A 19942-nucleotide genomic window follows, 5' to 3' on the forward strand; every position below is an offset into this window, starting at 1 on the left:
TTTTAACTGACTGCTGAACCGCAAAATAACTAGTTTTGCTGGAAAGGGGAATACATTTTTTTTTAGAGTCCTTGGACAGACTTTTCATTGAGGGCCATATAATATAAATTTTAATTTAAAGTTTAAAAAGCATTCTATTCATTTCATGACTACTGGGGAAGGCAAATTCCTAGATAATAAGAATGGAGAAAGCGTAGAAGATAAAAGAAACACTCTAAGAAATGCACATGTATAAATTTTTACAGATAAATATCCTTTTATTTCACTGCTAAAGCCTGATGACAAAGGAAAGAACCTTAAAAGAAGTGAAACATCTCAGCTCTCGGACTTTGACTCACTCATTATTTCTTCCTGAAACTAAGCATGTGATCTCTCTGTCCAACCCCGTTTTCTAATATTTCTGGTAGTCCTAGGTGCTGCAGCAAAATAATGTTAACATATTTTCTCCATTCTAATTTTTTTTGTGGTAAAAAACACGTAACATAAAATTTACCACCTTAACAGTTTGTGTACAGTTCACTAGTGTTAAGTACATTCACATTGTTGTGAAACAAATCTCCAGAACTTTTTCATTTTACAAATTTGAAGTTCTATACTCATTAAACAACAGCTCCCCCTTATCCCCTTCTCATCCCCTGGTAACCATCATCTACTTTTCTGTTTCATGAATTTGACTACTTTAGTTACCTCATGTAGGGGGAATCGAACAGTATTTGTCTTTTTGTGACTGGCTTATTTCACATAGCATAATGTCCTCAAGGTTCATCCGTGTTGTAGCTTGTGACAGGATATCCTTCCTTTTTATAGCTGAATAATATTGCATTGTATGTATGTACACCATTCAAATTTTTAATAAATCTGCTGAGTTTGACCTGACATTTTATAGAAGATCCATATTGTTGCCTTCAGCCTGATTAAAAAGTAGTACTCTAGAGCAGTTATCGCCAGACTTTTTATTACATAACCCTATCCACAAAACGTGCTTGAGCAAACCCCCAATATATATTTATAAATACGTCTACTATTGTTGACAAATTTTTTCTTCTTCTTCCCCTTACCTCTGACCTCCACTCTCCTCCAGTCCCTTTCCTCTCCCCCTGCCCCTTTTCTTCTTCCTTCCCTTTGTGCCTTCTCCTTTCCCTTCACCCCCTTCCCTCTCTTCTCCTTCTGCTCCACTGCCCCTTGTTTCTCTCTTCTTTTCCTTCTCTCTCTCTTCTCCTTTTTCTCCTCTTCTCTTCCTCCTTCACTGCTTCTATTTATTAAAAAAAAAAATCTAAATAGAAGTTGTAATATTTTCCTTCCGTACTTCAGTGAATCATTTTGAACACCAACTACCTTGGAGACTAGCTTGCTCTGGTTTGGAGACAAATCACTACTTTCTATTAAAATATACATCAATTCAATTTTATAGATATTTATGAAGCAGGTGCAAGATAGTATGTGAGGTAATGATCCTAGGAAGATTTTGAGAGTCAAACAGTCTGGATAATATCACCTGTCAGACTTTTTTTTATCATTAATTTTATTCTTTGAGGATTAAGAAGTACGTTACATTCACTACTGCTTTAATCTTCTGTTTTGGTCTTTTCCTTTTAGAAATCTTTGAAGTTTACTTGTAAAATCATGTTTTACATATAATTTTGAGAATGTGTTTCATATTTAATTTGTGATCACATACATTTGTACTTCCGCACACTTTCTACCTGAAGTACCCCTAATGATAAAGGGAGAGTGAATATATATTCATGCCTCGCTTAGCAATGGGGATACATTCTGAGAAATGCATGATCAGACGATTTCGTCATCGTGCGAACATCATAGAGTGTAGTTACACAAACCTAGATGGTATAGCCTACTACACACCTAGGCTATATGGTACTAGTCTTTAGAGACCACCATCAGTATATGCAGTCCGCTGTTGACCAAAGCGTTGTTATGCAACGCATGACTGTATACCTTTTAGGATACCTCTTAAACTGAATTATCTTGCTGAAAGCACTAAATAGATTTGAAATCTATTTTATCTTAAACTTACATGACTTTTATCTTCCCCACATCTATGTTTCTTTCAACATAAAATGTTTTAAATCATCAGTTAAATTATTTACCTTTCTCCCCTCAGCCCCTAAATTTTGAAGATCCGAGATGTCAGGGAAGAAATTCCCTTTTTCTTCCCCTCTTGTGTTCTTATGGCTGGACTAATAATAAAATTGATACAAGACTAGATTAGCAGAAGAAAAACCTGGTTTAATATGTACATATTGGAGATCATAGAGGAATGATGCTCAGAGTGTGAACAAAGCAGGAGGTATATATATATCTTTTACATAAAGAAACAATAAATTTGTGAGGAATAACAGGACAGAGAAACTTAGGTTTGAGGTACAAAATTAGAAATCTAAGCAGAGTTTAGACTTGAGTTAGTAAATTAGCAGAGTTTGTTTATATAGGCTTCTTGGCCCTGAATTTCCCAGCTCTGGTGATAAGGATGCAGGGAGAGCAACTTGCACATGTGGGATTTATTTCCTGCTTTAAGGGGGAGGAGAGACAGGATGATTGGAATGCCCTTTTGCTTCTCAAGTAACTTTAATTCAGAACAATCAGTGGGATATTTTGGGGCAGCCTGCCCTGGGCCCCAACAAGGACAGTGTGCCTCCTGAAGCTTCATGCACTCTAGCACACTCACAAAGCTTGGTTGTTATGGGTGCCTTACATTGAGAAGTAGAGAATGAGATGGTTCTGCTCGTTACTTTGAGGTCAGTTTTTAAAAGAAATAACATTTAAATCTAGGTTTAGAATATTAATTTTGTTGTGTCTGATTTAAAATGTTAAACTGAAAAAGTAAATGTTAACTTATTAGCCTTCCTCCTCTTAGGTTTGAATTTTAATCAAAGCTATATGTGTGTGGTAACAAATCCAGTAGTACAGAAGAAGTTATGATAAAAAGCAGTGTTGTCTTTCTTATTCTTCTGTATCTCCCATGTCTGTTCCTTAGATGTAGCCTCTTATCCATTTCTCTATTTCTGTTTTGAGTTCTTTTGGGAGTTACTTCCCATTCTAAGAAAACTACTAAAGCATGTGCTTGGGGTGAGGATAGGGGTTCTTACAAGGGAAAGAAAGTATATGTGCATGCTCAGTCCACTATCTTGACATGGAAGCCCACTTTTAAAAAGTACTTTCTATGAATCCAAAGCAGCTAAGAAATTTATTTTTCAAATTTATGTCAGTACATGGTTCTTTTTTCCTATGCATGTATTAGTTTTTCTTTACTCACTCTCTAGCCTCTCCATGCCCCTTATAATTCATAAACTCTATATCCCAGTTCCTTTTCAGTTCTCCCTAATACTGATTATTTTCTTCTGTTACTAAAGTAGCCACTTAACCCCTTAATAATGGAGCAGAAGAGTCAGTTTTTATCCAAGGAATGGCAGAGGGTCTTGATATTTGATTATTAGCATTTTCAGAAACAAGCAGTTAAGCACCCAGCAGCTGTATTGTCTCTATTTGGGTTCCTAAGCTTCGTGACCAGTCTAACCCAACATGATTGAAGCATAAAATTGTCTTAGGTCTTGCCACAATTTGAGGGAAGAGAAGAGGGAGCATCTAGCCTAATGACAAGCTACACATCATTTCTTTTTTGCTGGGAGGCATCACTCGAGTCCTTTTATTTATAGCATCTCAAGTAATATAACATTCAGTGCTGTGAACCTGTTTGCCAATTTTTCCCCCTATTGTCCTTGTTCATCAAAAGTGTTTTTGATAAGTAGTTTTATACTTCTGGCATTGAGCCTGTAACTTTAAACATTTCCCCCCAGTGTGATTAATTTTTTATTTTCATGTGTCTGGGTTCGTAGACTGTACTTTCAAATGTTTTCTCTCTCTAAAAACTCTCTTATGTTTTCCTTTAAAAACTGTACTTTTTTATGACATAGCAACCTTGGTAAAATCTATTAATTTAGCATTGTTTGTAAGTTTTATTTTTTCAAAGATCCCCTAAGCTTCTCTGTTCCTATGCCTTTTAATAATCTAAAAACAAAACAAGCAAAATAGTAACGTTAAAGTCAAATGATAAATTTATCTTAAACCATAGCATTAATTTTTTGAAAGGTAAAAAATACCTTTATATTCTAAATTTTTTACTTGAGAATTTTGTAAAACCACTGTTTGTTTTAGAATGTATATAAATGTATGCGACAGGTATATTGGAAACATGACTGTTGATTATCAATTGCTAATAAGAACAGAAAAAATTATATATTTAATCTGATGGTTCCTTTTAAAGTCATTTGAAAGATTATGTAATAATTATACCACTTTTTAGCAGTCTAATCTTAGAATACTAATTTTATTCATCTTAATTTCCTTTTTTCTGAAATAACTAAATTACTTTGTTAAACTCGGCTTGGCTCTAGCTTGATATAATGCATGAGCATACTGTTTATGCAAGCTGAGTAGCTTTAAACAATAAAACAAAATTGTATTACATACAGCACAAATATTTGCATTCCTTTGGAAGGTAAGTAAATTCTCACTGGAACCACTGAAAGAGAATATTCGTGTGCCTTAATGTAGAGTTGTTCGCCTGTCTATTAGACCATGCCTGTGTCTGGGAGATCCTTGATTCTCTTCCGGTGATTTGCATTTTGTGATTTAGTGTTTAAAGATTTGTATAACTTGTTTTTCTTTGCTAACACCCTTAATATTCTAAGGTTAAATACTAAGAGAATACTAACTGTTAAGTGTTTAGAAGTTAAAACAATAGTTTGGGGCCGGCCCCGTGGCTTAGTGGTTAAGTGCGTGCGCTCCACTGCTGGCGGCCTGGGTTCGGATCCCCGGCGCGCACCGACACACCGCTTCTCCAGCCGCGCTGAGGCCCTGTCCCACATACAGCAACTAGAAGGATGTGCAGCTATGACATACAACAATCTACTGGGGCTTTGGGGGGAAAATAAAGAAAGAAAGAAAATCTTTATAAAAAAATAAATAAGTAAATAAAACAATAGTTTGCATTTTCTCCCTCTTATTATTCCGTTGACGAGAAAATTCCATCTCCAAGCCATTTATAAAAGTCTGAATCAGTTTAAGTAGTTATGGTGTTTGAAATTTTTTATATTTTCAGTGAAAAATGTAGTTTTATATATAGATAAAAGGCCAAGTGATTACTAAAGAATCTCATAAGTGAGTGGTTGCCTTTAATAACGTTAACATCCCATGATGTATTTTTTTCCGTGATATTCTTAAAAAACAAAATAGAAGGATGTAGATAATTTCTTGTCATGGTCTTAGCTAAATTTTGGACTCATTTGTAGGCAGATATTATATCCTGTTACCTATATATACAATAGATAAGTCAGCATTTGGAGAGTGAGGGACAAGTTGAAGAAAAGCGGAGATTGCTATACAAGGTGATTTTTGTCTCACTTCCTCTACCTATTTTCTTACCTTACTATCATACTAATCTGTTTTTTGTGTGTACTTACTTGTAGTTAACCTTAGATCTTGTGTAAAGATAGGTGAAATCAGTACAGTGAAAGAGTACTTTAGTAATACTTTATTTTGTTCTTAATAGTTTCTTCACTAGTGGAAGAAGGAGAGAAACAGAACAAACGTTTTAGGCTGTCAAAAATATCTTGCAGAGAATCTGCCCCACTGACCTCTTCCTCCCCACCATTAAGCCAGGAGTCACTGACAGTCAAAGAGAAGTTCATCCCACCTGAGCTCAGTATCTGGGACTATTTCATAGCCAAGGTAATAAAAGTGCTATCCGGATCAATATTTATGTAGTTAAATGGAAATGAAAATGTTTAAAATAAGTGTGATTGTTGGTGCTTCCAAATATTTTCTCACTCTGGTTTAGAAAATTTTCGTTTTATCTGGCTACATTATCAAAAAATATTCCAGAAAATATTTTGGCCATATTTCCAATCAGTTTTTAAGGCAGTTCTTTGATAAATTATGATTTTTGCCTTTTTTTTATTTTGGAGTATAGTTGATATACAATATTATATTAGTTTCAGGTGTACATCATAGTGAATAGGTATTTATTTACATTACAAAATGATCACCCTGATAAGACTAGTAACTGTTTATCATCATACAAAGTTAATACTGTTGACTATATTTCCTATGATTTTTGCATTTTAAACAAAACACAATTCTTAGTAAGTTGAAAAGATAAATTGGTTAACACCTTAATGCTAATGTCTTGATGGTACTTAAGGGATCAAGACTGTCAGAAGTCAAAGTGCCATCCATACTCTCATTCCTTTTCTATATTACAGGCAGTCTTGCATTGTTCTGATATATACACATTTCGGTTACCTTAGTTAAATAACATCAGTCCCTCAACAATATGGTTCAAATTTAAGTTAGCAGAATATATTAAATGTGGATAATAGGGATTTCCCTGCTAGCTCTTCGTTCCACAAATCACTATGTAAGTAACAGATGCACCTCATGATCAGTCATCAGTCACAACAGTTCTTTCAAAGTTTGTTGGTGATTGGTCATTTAGTACCTGTTATTCAGTTCATACACAGACAGAAAAGCATGTAGTTGTCTTGCCTCCTAGTCTCCCGTGATAAACCCAAGTGACATTTTACGAAGTTGGATAATCAGAAGAGGGAATTGACTAACAAAGATGAAAGTGCAACAAAAAAATTAAAAGTAATAGTACTGGAAGTGAAATTCAAATCAAATGTAAAAGAAGTTATAGAAAAAATTGAGAATATTGAGTACTGTCATTTGAGAGACTCTAGATGTGCAGCCATTAACATAAATGAGCAAAGTGTGACAAAAGGATGAAGATGTTCCAGAGTGAAAGTGGCAAAAAAACTTCACATTGAAGGAACTCTGGGTAATATTTCGCAACATTGAAAACACAAAGAATAAAATGTTGGAAGCTGATACAGACTTAGAAAGGAGTATGACAGTTTGCTAAGGATTAGAAAAGATGCTTTGTGTCCTATGTTATATAGTTAGAAGAAGGCAAGCACTATTCAAAGTACTCCTGATAAATTTTTACGAAGAAATAAAACACTTTAATTCTCAATGTTTCTAATACTTTAATTACAGTGTACTAAATAAATATTATTTTTACTGTTTTTTTCATTTCCTTATACGTTTATAGCTATACATTATAGAGTTTTTAGTGTTCATTTCCATATACGTTAGATAGAGTTTTTAGTGTTTTGACAAATATTTTTAAGTCCCAGAACATTTGTCATTTTTCTATTGATTATTAAGATGGTTTTGCATGATTTCAGCTTGAATGGTTATTTTTACATTCCTGCACTACTATACAAAGCAAGAACTGCCGATATATATCTTCTGCTTCTCCTATGATCAGCCAGATCCCTCATTCTCAACTTCTGGCTGTTCTGTTTACTTCCTGGTATTAATTGACACCTAACTATTTTCTGATGACACCAGCCCCCAGGCCTGTTAAGCAGTGGCTTTTATTTTTCTCCTGTCCTACATGCTTCAGGGTAAGGAAGGGTGTTTGTATCTCCTTGTTCCTCATTGCCTTTTGCAGTCATTCATTCATTCAACAAATGTTTATTAAGCACTTTATTTATATGGGAATATCTTTATTTCATCTTCATTTTTAAAGCACGGTTTTGCTGGATATAAGATTGTCAAATAGCAAGGCCTTTCTTAGCTGTCTTGTTCCTAGATCTTGTTAAATTTCTCTCTGGGTTGCCCTTGCCTCAGTCTGTACCACCACCACAGGCTGGTTGAGATGTTAGCCTCCCTGATTGTTAACTGAGATTTCTGTTGTTTTTGACAATGCCACTGGGCATGGAATTTTTATTAAACTCAGCCCCCTCTGGCCAAACAGCAGAGTTCTTAGTCCTCACAGACTGCCCTGAGGGCCCTGGTAGAACAGCTGTACCACAGAGGGGCAGGGGTGGAGATGGGAGTAGCCTCTGGCCAAAATCCCAGAATCTCACTGTTTTACTAGAGATTTGATAGATTTTTCTTGAATAAATGCTTCTTTATGTGTTGTGTGCATTTGGTCAATTTCCAATATCTTTATATGGTTATTTTTGACAACTTTTTATTATTGCTTTCTGGGGGGAGGACTTACCAAGCTCCTCATTCAGCTGTTCCACAAGTTCTATGCTCCTTGCTATATTTGTTTATTGGGCTTCCTTATGATACCAAACCAAGTGGGCTCACCTCCTGGTGAGTTAAATAAGACTCTGGTACCAGTGGAAGTTGTCTCACAAAGTAAAGTGTATTTGCAGCAAATAGGAGGCCAAGAGGAATCATTTCCAAAGTCATGGCGTCGCGTCCCCAAACAAAGGGAAGCAGGAACTTTTATTTTGGTTGGGGAATGAATATTCAAAAGGGAGAGGAGGGTGCACTGCAAATTATGATAGTAAGGCTTAATCTCCTCCTGAAGAGATCTTGCATTAAAAATAAGGCAAGACCTTGGTCGTAGCTCTTGTAGGGAGGCATGGTTAGCTTCAGGGTGGTTGCTGGTTGTGTCTCCTTAACATAAAAAAAAACAGTTTGGAAAAACAGTTAAATGCTTCCAAACCCACGCTTGAGTTCCTCAGGGCATTAGTCGGTGACACTTAGACCCAAGATTTTATAACTTTTCTTTTCAAGTTTCCCACATCTCCTTTTCCATGCTCCCTCTTAACTGATGACTTCATCTTTTAAGTTATTAAAAAAAATAGAATCATGGGGCCGGCCCTGTGGCCTAGTGGTTAAGGTCTGCGCACTCCACTTCAGGATTGGATCCCACATGTGGACCTACACCACTCATCGGCCGTGTTGTGGTAGCAACCCACATGCAAAATAGAGGAAGATAGGTACAGGTGTTAGCTCAGGGTGAATCTTCCTCAGCCAAAAAAAAAATTAGACAAAACTCTTTCATCATCCCATCCTGAAGCTATAACTGTATTTGCTCTCATCTTATTCTTTCCTCCTGTTATGAAGGAAGAGTGCTTCCTATCAGAGACTCCAGTTCTGTTCTGAATCCTGTCCTTGCTTTTCTTCTCTACCATTTACTATATGTCTTCAATTCTCTCTTCTATATTGGCTCCTTCCCGTCAAGAGAGAAATGTGCTCTACTATCTCCCATTCCAAATCCTGCTTTGACCCCAATACTTTTTCCAGCTGTTGTTCCATTTCTCTGCTTCCTATTCTCATTCAGGTTTTCAAAACTGTATACACATTTTCTTTCTATTACCTTAGGTCCCTTTTATGTTTACCAATTGTATGACTTCTGACACAACTGCTCTGCTGAAACTGCTATTGTTGAGATTTCAGGTGGCATCCATGTTGTCAAATATAACTGAAACTTCTCTATCATCATCTTAGTTGACTTCTTAGCAATATTCAACACATGTGACCATTCCCTCCTTTTTGAAATCCTTTTCTCTCTTGTTCTCTTGATGCCAGTCTCTTCTAGTTTTTTCCCTGACCTTACTATTTATTCCTTCATAGTCTCCTTTCTTCATCCTTCCTGTTCTACCTGACCTGTGAATCTTGATCTTCTTCAAGATTTGGGTTTTTGGCATTTATTTTTTCTAATACGTGTCATAACTGAAGTCCTCCTGTGTTAGTAAATGGCATCTTCTTCCTTATAGTTGCTCAAGCTAGAAACCCAGAAATCATCTTTTTCCTCTCTTGCCCTTGCTCTCCAAATTTGTCAGCAAATCTGTCAGTGCTTTCCCCAGAATATACTGTGACTCTGTTATTTCTCTCCATCTCCATCACTAACATGATATCTAGACTGCCAACTCTTGCCTTAGTTCCTGAGGTCTCCATTTCCACTCTTACCGTTTGACTTTTCTCTCTTAAGAGACTGGTCATAGTAATAGTCTTAAAATATAAATCTCAATACCTGTCCTCTACTTAAAACTCATTAGTGGCATTCCATTACGCTCTTCACTGCAACCTACAAAAACACCCTACCTGATCTGTCATCTGTCATCCTCTTACTTTGGTAGGCTGCAAACTACATTTTTTTCATACCAAACTCTTTCCCATGTTAAAGCGTTTCTACATGCTATTTCCACTGCCCAAAATGCTTTTCTTTCCTCTTGTTATATGGCTTGTTCCTTCTTTTCTTTTAGGTCTCACTTAAATGCCACTTTTCAAAGAGGCCTTTCATGACCGGCTTATCTCAATTCTTGTTGATGTTTTTGATCCCAACTCTGTCTGTTTTTCTTTATAGCACAACTAAATATAATTTGTGTTTAGTTTTCTATTATTTGTCTATTTTTCCACTAAAATATCAGTCTTATGAGGGCAGTGACTGTGTATATATGTTTTAAAAATTCTTATATCAAGTATACTTTTTGGCACATAGTGAATACTTACATTTTTTGTTTAATGGATGAATAAATAAGGGAATTGTGTAGTGATGTCGAACGCATAGAATGTCAAAAACGAAACAGCCAAATACTGGTTACTTTCTTATAACGAAGTATCCAAAATGTGATAAATTGCTAATGTTAGACTATATAATTGAATATATTAAATCAGATAGTTGGATGATAAATTCTGTAACTTTTTTTTTTTTTTTTAGCCTTTTCTACCCCCTTCCCAAAGTAGAGCAGAATATGATTCAGAGGAGAGTCTGGAAAGTGATGACGATGATGATGATGATGTTTTAGCTTCAGATTTCCATCTTCAAGAGCATTCTAATTCAAATTCATATAGGTATGGAATATTTAATTTTAAGTTTCTTTTAGAAAATTCATCATGGCTTATATACATAATATTTTTGAAAATAATACATGTGAAATTAATAGGTTGGTGAATTATAACACATTATAACTCAGATTTCTTGAGTTGAAATTGTTAAATTCCTTTCCTTGACAGTAATTCCACAGTTAAGTTTTGATTATCTGTGAATGGGCAATCTATACTTTTTATCAGTCCTCACAAATCTTGCTATTAGATTATTCCTTGCCCTTTGCTCCCTGAGATAAACAACCCCACTGTTTTTGCCTAGAAAACCTAATGTCTTTTCAATAGAACACTAGTACAATTGGCTCACATCTGCAGATTCAGCCAACTACGGATCGTGTACTATGTTTACTGGAACCAGTCCTCTACAGATTTGGAGGGACGATTGTCCTCTAAGATATCAATGAATACTGTCTTAAAAATGGCTTCCACATATTATAAAAATCAAAAATGTTCAAAATGCTTACACTCAGCTCCAGTGCTGCATTATCCTTACATGCATGAGTGATAGTATATTATCTTATCTCTGTTGATATGTTGTTTACATCTGAAAGGTATATATATTTTATTAAGACATGGTATGTTAAAGGTGTGATAGAAAATATAAATTTTCCAAAAGAAACAAGTAAGTATATAAGAGAAAATGAAGTACTCCTTTATTGAAAGGAAAAATTATTATGAGATTTTCTCCTTCGTATTGGTCTTATTTTTTTCCTCTTGACCTAATTTTGTTTTTTGAATATATAAAATATATACATGGCTCAAAAGTCAAACTACGTAGCTCAACGACAGAAAAACCCAAGTAACCCAATTTAAAAATGGACAAATGACTTGAATAGACATTTTTCCAAAGAAGATATACAAATGGCCAATAAGCACATGAAAAAAGTGCTCACTATCACTAATCATTAGGGAAATGCAAATCAAAACCACAATGATTGATCTCCTCACACCCATTAGGATGGCTTCTATCAAAAAACCAGAAAATAACAGTGTTGACAAGAATGTGGATAAATTGGAATCCTTGTGCACTGTTGATGAGAATGTAAAATGGTGCAGCCACTATGGAAAACAGTATGGAGGTTCCTCAGAAATTAAAAATAGAATCACTATATGCCCCAGCAATTTTACTTCTGGATATATACCCCAAAGAATTGAAAGCAGGGTCTCAAACAGGTATTTGTTACCCATGTTCATAACAGCATTATTCCTAATAGCCAAGAGATAAAAGCAACCCAAGTGTATGATGACAGGTGAATACATAAACAAAATGTGGTCTATATATACAACAGAATATTATTCCACTATAATGGAAATGGAAATTCTAACACATGCTACAACATGGATGAACCTTGAGGACATTGTGCTAAGTAAAATAAACCAGTCACAAAAAGACAAATACGGTATAATTTCACTTATCTGAGATACCTAGTGTAGTCAAATTCATAGAGACAAAAAGTAGAATGGTAGTTACCAAAGGCTAGAAGGGGGAAATGAGGAGTTATTACTTAATGGGTATAGAGTTTCAGTTTTGCAAGATGAAAAGAATTCTGGAAATAGATGGTAGTAATGGTTTCACAACAATGTGAATGTACTTAATGCCACTCAGCTTTATACTTAAAAATAGTTAAGATGGTAAACTTTATATGTATTTTACCACAATTTAAAGTAATAAAAAGCCAGTAATAAGTGTGTTTCACTTGAAATAAAAGAGAAGCTAAAATATCTTGTTTTAATAAAAAAGGCAAAACTGTATAAAAATGTGAAATCAGAGGTCTCACATTTCTCTCTTCCACGCAATTTCTCCTCTACACCCTCTCTAGATACCCGTTTTTATTAGTTTCTGATTTATCCTGTTTGCAAAAATAAGTGTGTGCATGTGTGTGTAAAATCTTATTTTCCCTGCTTTCTTACACAGAGGTAGAAGGTAGAACACTATATACCATGTTCTATAACTTGCTTTTTATTTATTATTACGTACTAGAGTTCACTCCATATTAACACTTAAAGATCCTTCTTCATTCTTTTTTATGGCTACCCTAATATTCCATTATTCAAAACTGTAGTTTATTCAACCATTACTCTCCTGATGGATAATTTGGTTGTTTCTACTCTTTTGCTGTTGTAGATAATGCTGACATGAGTAACTGCATGCATATATTGTTTTTTTTTTTTTGTGGAGGTATAGCTTCAAGGTAGATTGTCCTAGTAGTGGAATTGTTGGGTCAAAGACTGGTGTACTCTTCTAAATCGCTAAGTAAATTTTTAACAGATCTACTGTTGCTTTATTTTTAGTTGGTCATTGATGCGCTTGGCAATGGTGCAGTTGGTGCTCAACAATTTGAAGACTTTCTATCCCTTTGTAGGTCATGATCTTGCAGGTAATAAATATCTTAATGTGAACTAATATTGCCATTGCTTTTGATTTACCATTTTGTATTTCTTTCAAACAGTAGAGAAAAAGTTTAAAAACTGCCTATTGTAGAAGATAGGTTTCTTTTAACCAAGCCAACCAACTGTAAATGGGTCAATCATATTGTTAGGTGCTCTTAGAAGGACAACATCCAAGAAATCAGGGGATCTAAACCTGATGTGATTGACTGTAGTCAGACTGTATTTATAGCTCTAGCCAAGATGTTGGGGAATTTAATAGTGGTAGACACATAGAAAACTAAGCAAACACAAAAACTTAGTGATTATTAACACCAAGGAAGAAAAAGTTTGTACAAGAAAGAAAGGGGCATGATAGTATACCAGGCGGTTCAGCTATGATCTGTATTTACATACAAATAGCAAAGTAAACACCAAAATACCAATTTAACCAAAAATTATTATGTGACTATATTGGAACGATGGGGAGAGGAGAAGTTTATTCTCATATTCCATAGTGGTAAAACAGCAGGTCATTTCTAAAATTAAAAAATCAGGAAGTCACAGTATAAGCATGTTATTCAGATTTTCAGAGATAAATAACAGGAATAGCTAAAAGTTGAAAGTGGGATCAGGACTCGGGAGCATTGAATTGTAGAACTGGAAAGTGCTGAATTTCGTAGTATTATTTAACTTTTTTTTTCCTTAACTTTTGTGTATTATTTTCATTTCCTGAACAAATCTTAATTGTATGCCGTACAAAAATTAGGCTGATACAAAGGTTTGTAATTAATTTTTCTCCCAGACACATTTTCAAAATATTCAGATACATTTTTTCATGTAAAATTAAAGTCAAAAGCAGTAATTGATATAGCAGTAACTGACATTATAAGTCACAAATATTATTCCAAGTACTAGTAGTATAGCTATGATGTAGTTTCGGCTTAGATTGCCCTTTTTTTCTGTTGTCCTAAGCCACTTAATTATGTTGAAATGCTATACATATTTATGACATCCTTTTTTTACTCTTTTGGATTTCTATGCCCACATCTTCTCTGCTGAAATGTGTTAATATCTTATTTCAGTCATTCTTACAATTGAATATAGCATTTTGCTGTAGAAGATAAAGTGTGGGTCAATTTTATTTTCTTTTTAGAGCTTCCGGTTAGTTCACCACTTTGTCATGCAGTTCTAAAAACTCTTCAGTGTTGGGAACAAGTTCTTCTCCGACGACTTGAAATCCATGGTGGGCCACCTCAAAACTATATCGCAAGTCATACCTCTGAAGAGAATTTGTCTGCAGGTCCTGCAATTCTCCGCCACAAAGCTTTACTGGAACCTACAAACACTCCTTTCAAGTAGGTTTTCCTATGTATACTGTTTGTAAGTATAAGTTTTATTAAATCAGAATGTTGTCAGGCAGAATTTAAAGAAAAAATATTTAAGTCCTTCTATGTTTAATTTGCTGTTCTAGGCTCATATCTGTGTCTTTGTGTGATGCATATTGTAGTCCAAAGGTTAGCAAACATTTCCGGATAGTAAATATTTTAGGCTTTGTGGGCTCTACAGTCCTTGTCACAAGTATTCAACCCTGCCACTGTAGAGTGAAAGCAACCATAGACAATAAGTAAATGAATGGGCCTGGCTGTGATCCAGTAAACTTTATTTTTGAAAATGAAAGGCAGGCTGGATTTGACCTGTGGGCCATAGTTTACTGACACCAAATCTGGAGCAGTGCTATTCAAGATAGCCAGTTAGCAAACTGTTTTACTGTCCATGAGGAAATAAAGTGTTTGCACCAAAAGGTAAATCAGTGCAATGCCTGCTTCATCAAAAAAGTCTTGCTACTAAAAATGTTAACTCAATGTACTTAATGTCTTAGTGACATAGTTGATTTACATTCTTTCACAAGTTCTCACCTCATTGCACGTCAATAACTGAGTTCACAGACTGGTATGTATTTGCAGACAATACTTTGAGTAGCTCTGCTTCTATATCTTCTAAGGAGCATACCTGTTTTGTTAGATCTTACATTCCTAGGTTAGGGGTCAGCAAACTGCAGCCCATGGGGCCAAATCCACCCTTCCTCTTGCATAGTAAATAAAGTTTTATTGGATCATAGCCACACCCTTTCATTTGCGTATTACCTATGGCTGCTTTTGCACTTCAGTAGTTGTGTGAGACACCATATGGCCCATAAAGCCTAAAATATTTACTCTCTGGTCCTTTAAGAAAAAGTTTGCTGATTGCTACCCTAAGATGATATGGTCTGATTCTAGTTAATTTATTATTATAAACATTCGTATGGCACCAAGGAAATGTGGTCAAGTTAATCAGAAATTTCTGAAGTGTATAGTTAAATATACTATCTCTCTGTAGATCCAAACACCATCTGGCACTGTCGGTGAAGAGACTTTGGCAGTACTTGGTAAAGCAGGAAGAAATTCAGGAAACCTTTATCAGAAATATATTCACAAAGAAAAGGTGTCTAAATGAGGTCTGTGTAAGTTAAATTCTGTTTCACTGTTTTGTTATTGAAGTCTTTGCATTATGCAACCATAAAGAATAAGTTGCATTTTACCAACGTTTTAAAAACTCATTTTTATATTATAAACATATATTATGCCGTTAATGCATTGAACAGTGATTGAAAAGGAGAGAGGATCAGTATTTTCCTAAATCAGTTTAATTTAAAGTAACTAATTCAGATGTATTTGGGACTTTTTTCCCCCCCAAAATGTATTATTTGAGTTAAGATTGTGTATCTTGTTGCCTATGTTTTGAGTTGTCATGATCACCAATTTAACAAAGTAGAAATTTCCGATGATTTTCATGTGAGAGTTAAAAGAATTTTATCTTAGAACGTTAATCCAAACTAGATTTGTATACTGAAAACATTTCAGATATGTGCATTCTCTTTTTATTCTATTGATTATGCTTCTTAATGAAATTTTGCAAACTCAATTTTAAATTATACTGTAACTGGTTGATTTTACCTTGATATTATCATCATAATGATTATATTTCTCATTTAGTTCAGTGCTATTAAAAAGTTCAAGTTTGATGATATGGGGAACTTGCACCTGAATATAGATTAACATAATGCTTCCTTCTTTGAGACAGTTTTGCTATTAAAAAATATCAAGTAGGGGCCGGCCCGGTGGCGCAAGCGGTTAAGTGCGCGCGCTCCGCTGCGGCGGCCCGGGGTTCGCTGGTTCGGATCCCGGGCGCGCACCGACGCACTGCTTGGTAAGCCATGCTGTGGCGGCGTCCCATATAAAGTGGAGGAAGATAGGCACCGATGTTAGCCCAGGGCCGTCTTCCTCAGCAAAAAAAAGAGGAGGATTGGCGGATGTTAGCTCAGGGCTGATCTCCTCACAAAAAAAAAAAAAATAATAAAAAAAAATAAAAAAAAAATAAAAAAAAAAAAAAAAATATCAAGTAAACCGAACAGTGGACTTAGTGATATAGTTAATTCCTTATCTCCTTGTGGACTGGTAACAAAGAGTTCAAGACCGGCAGCTGGTCTGTGGATCACATTTTGAGAAGCATTGCACTAGTCTGAAAGCAAGCTTTGCACAGTTTTTGAAGTAGGAAGAAAAAACAGGATATTTCAGTTGGAGAAATAAGGAAATAGAATGGCTTCTTAATAGACAAATGACCAAAAAGCAAGATAGCCTCTAACCTTATTGAAAAAAAAGGAAAATTATGTATATCTTATTGTCTCTCAGTGTAAGCACTGATTTATGAGGCAATTGTACCTGCTGTTATTTACTATATGCCTGATTATGTAAATATATTTGAATTAGCCAAGCCAGAAAACAAAGTATATAGTGTTCTAGTGTTCTTGCAACTTAGAAGACTTTTTTTTTTTTTTTTTTTTTTTTTTTTTTGGTGAGGAGATCAGCCCTGTGCTAACATCCGCCAATCCTCCTCTTTTTTTGCTGAGGAAGACAGCCCTGGGCTAACATCCGTGCCCATCTTCCTCCACTTTATATGGGACGCCGCCACAGCATGGCTTGCCAAGCAGTGCGTCGGTGCGCGCCCGGGATCCGAACCAGCGAACCCCGGGCCGCCGCAGCGGAGCGCGCGCACCCAACCGCTTGCGCCACCGGGTCGGCCCCTTAGAAGACTTTTGACATGTGTACCTTAGTATAACTTCGAAATCTAGACAAACAATAGATACATAGATACAATACAAATGAATATATTTTAACCTTATGCTTAACCTTATGTAAGATATATCTTAAATATTTAGTATATGAATTAACGTTAAAATAGTTCAAGAAAATTTTTAGGTAAATTAAAAATGAATATGCTAGATAAGAGTTAGATAAGAGTGTCAGACTAATTAGGATATGTTTACTGGTGAGGTAGTGTTTCTTATTTTAAATATATCTTTGCATAAAATAATTTATTACAAGTGTCAGACTAATTAGGATATGTTTACTGGTGAGGTAGTGTTTCTTATTTTAAATATATCTTTGCATAAAATAATTTATTACAAGTTAAAGCTTTCTGTTAATAGTGTATAAAGCACTGCTGCATTGTTCTGTATAAAAAGTGTGTTTACTGTGCTTGTTACTTCTTTGGTTTCTCTGATGTACCTTGTAATATGAATATGCAAATTTGGCATAATAATTTCAAATACAGAATCATTTTTTTAAATTGGCATATTTGATTAATATAATTTTAAAAATAAAAACATTCCTCTACTGCTGATAAATTTAGTATATTAGGGAAATAAAATAGTTCTCAAAACAAACAAAACAAAAAACTATTGTACCACTAGATTGTCTAGTTGAATCAGGGAATAGAATGATTAATGCAATAGAGCATCGTAACCAAGCCAGAATACATAAGGAGGGGTATCATAGGCTAATTGAGTACAACTACACCTTTTAAATTCCTCTGTTATTTTATTCTTAGTTTTCTTAGGAGTTTTATAATATCTTAAGAAAATTTTAAAGTTATTTTTATATTGTAATTATCAAAAACATGAATGTTGGACTAGTAGCTTTATAACTATCAGTAAGCTAAATATTTTCTATGAATTTTAGGTTTTTTTATCTGCAAAATGAGTATAATACCCTTTTGTAGTGTTTTGACCAGGAGATTTAACTTACTTAAAACCTGGCATGATTAATGGTAGTTATTAGAAATTAATTTTTACTGCTTTGCTGTTTTATTCTTGATGGTGATAGCTTAAAGATAGTGGCATTTTGATAAAGGGAATATAAAAAGAAAAATTTTATATAGTAAAACGTAGATTGAATGGAATTAAACAGAGTATTAACTATATAGAGTTACTATAAAATTGTTTAATCTTTACTGGGAAGTTGACTGGCCTATTTTTTGCTATTAGCGAAATTACCTTCCATCTCTTTTTTTTTATAAAATGATGATTATCCTTAAATAGTTGAGTATAAGTCACTGTGACTTTTCAGATGGTTAGGAAGTAGATATGTGATTGGCCCTATATTTTGAATGGAAGATGAGGAAGAGTGTTTTGAGAGTACTGCTGTTTTTTATTCCTTTATGTGTTTGAAAGTGAAATTTTTTTCGTCTGACGTTAAAATCCTGATGTGTCCTCAGATCTTTTCCTTTTCTATATAATGTAGTTTATATGGTACGTGCATTTTTAAAATAGGTCTTCCCTATTTGTACTTATTTGGAACTTAAGTACAGATAGCTGCAAACAGACTGTATCTGAATCATTCCCAACAGAAAAATGCTTGACAGCTGTCATCTTTGTCCCCAATTCCTTTTTCTATTTTCTTTCATTTTCTGAGAACTAAAAGTCTTGAACCAACTTTGTTTAACAAGAGCTAATGTCCCCTTTTAAGAAGGATGTGCGCCTCTAAGCAGTTTATTGACTGTTTCTGGCTAAATCAATAGAAGGAGAGAATTAGAAACCTAGAAATCAAAATTTTCTAATCAGGAGGTTTTCCTAAGGCGTGAGATATCAAAATGGAGACGAGACATAGTAGTGTGTAAGAGAACGGTTTGATTTTAACTGGCACCAGTAGCTTTGAAATTTGTAATATAAACTACTTTGGGTTCAGTCTTGCTTTAATGTCAACATTTCAAAATAAGTGAAGTGAGTAAAAATGTCCTAGGAGGTAGAGTACAATTTGTAGTGGTGGTTAATGAGTCATGAGGGATTAGATTTTCTTCAGTCCCTAACTACGCACCCCCACACATGCTTCTTTTGAGATGTATGATTAAAAAATAATAACTCAGTCCAGTGTTATTTTCTAGTAGTTTTGATTAAAAATATAATTTAAAAAAATATCCCCAGTATTTTGCATGTTATATCTCATCTTTACTCTTTGTCATGTGGTTATTGTTTCTTAATGAAGTCATTAGAGGACAACTGTGAAACCATCAAAAATTCTATGATGGAGGAGCCAAACATCAATAAGGTACAAAATATCATTCAACTGAAATTAGAAATTGCATTCTTTAACAAGAAAAACAAAGTGTTTGTATTTTAGTTTTGGACTGGACTTTGTTTTCAGTGCAATTAAATTACTATTCCCTCAAATTATTCTTTTATTTTAACAAGTTAAATGTTGCAATCATAAAACTTGTTTCTGTTTTGTTAATAAGAGAATGCAATTTTAAAGGGAGTTGAATGTATCCTGTTTTGGCTACAAATTTTTCTGAGTAAACACAACTAAAGTTCTTATTAATAAAATGTAATTACGATAGCAGTTATAGAAGTATTGTAGTATTGTTCTATTTTTGCAAGTATCATTTTTGAATTTAATTTCTCTCCTATGATAGTAATTCCTTAAAATATATCAAATACTGTTATATAGCATTTACTTTACTGGTAGAAATAACATATAGCACATTG

General features: G+C 34.5%; 1 protein-coding gene across 6 annotated transcripts in view; it reads left to right on the top strand.

Moving 5' to 3' along the window:
• DMXL1 (Dmx like 1) overlaps window positions 1-19942 on the top strand; it is a 131846-nt gene that overhangs the window by 77469 nt on the left and 34435 nt on the right. For 4 of the 6 annotated variants that reach the window (XM_058539116.1, XM_058539068.1, XM_058539097.1 and 1 more), the window contains 6 exons: window positions 5570-5748; window positions 10547-10680; window positions 13006-13091; window positions 14237-14438; window positions 15460-15577; window positions 19443-19505. In XM_058539116.1, coding sequence (XP_058395099.1) covers window positions 5570-5748; window positions 10547-10680; window positions 13006-13091; window positions 14237-14438; window positions 15460-15577; window positions 19443-19505 — 782 coding nt within the window. Of the gene's footprint in view, window positions 1-5569; window positions 5749-10546; window positions 10681-13005; window positions 13092-14236; window positions 14439-15459; window positions 15584-19442; window positions 19506-19942 lie in introns of all 6 variants that reach the window. The other 2 variants (XM_058539078.1, XM_058539088.1) reach the window with 2 other exon arrangements.

Source organism: Diceros bicornis, chromosome 1 (genome assembly GCF_020826845.1).
Source record: "Diceros bicornis minor isolate mBicDic1 chromosome 1, mDicBic1.mat.cur, whole genome shotgun sequence".
In the NCBI taxonomy this organism is placed as follows: Eukaryota; Metazoa; Chordata; class Mammalia; order Perissodactyla; family Rhinocerotidae; genus Diceros; species Diceros bicornis.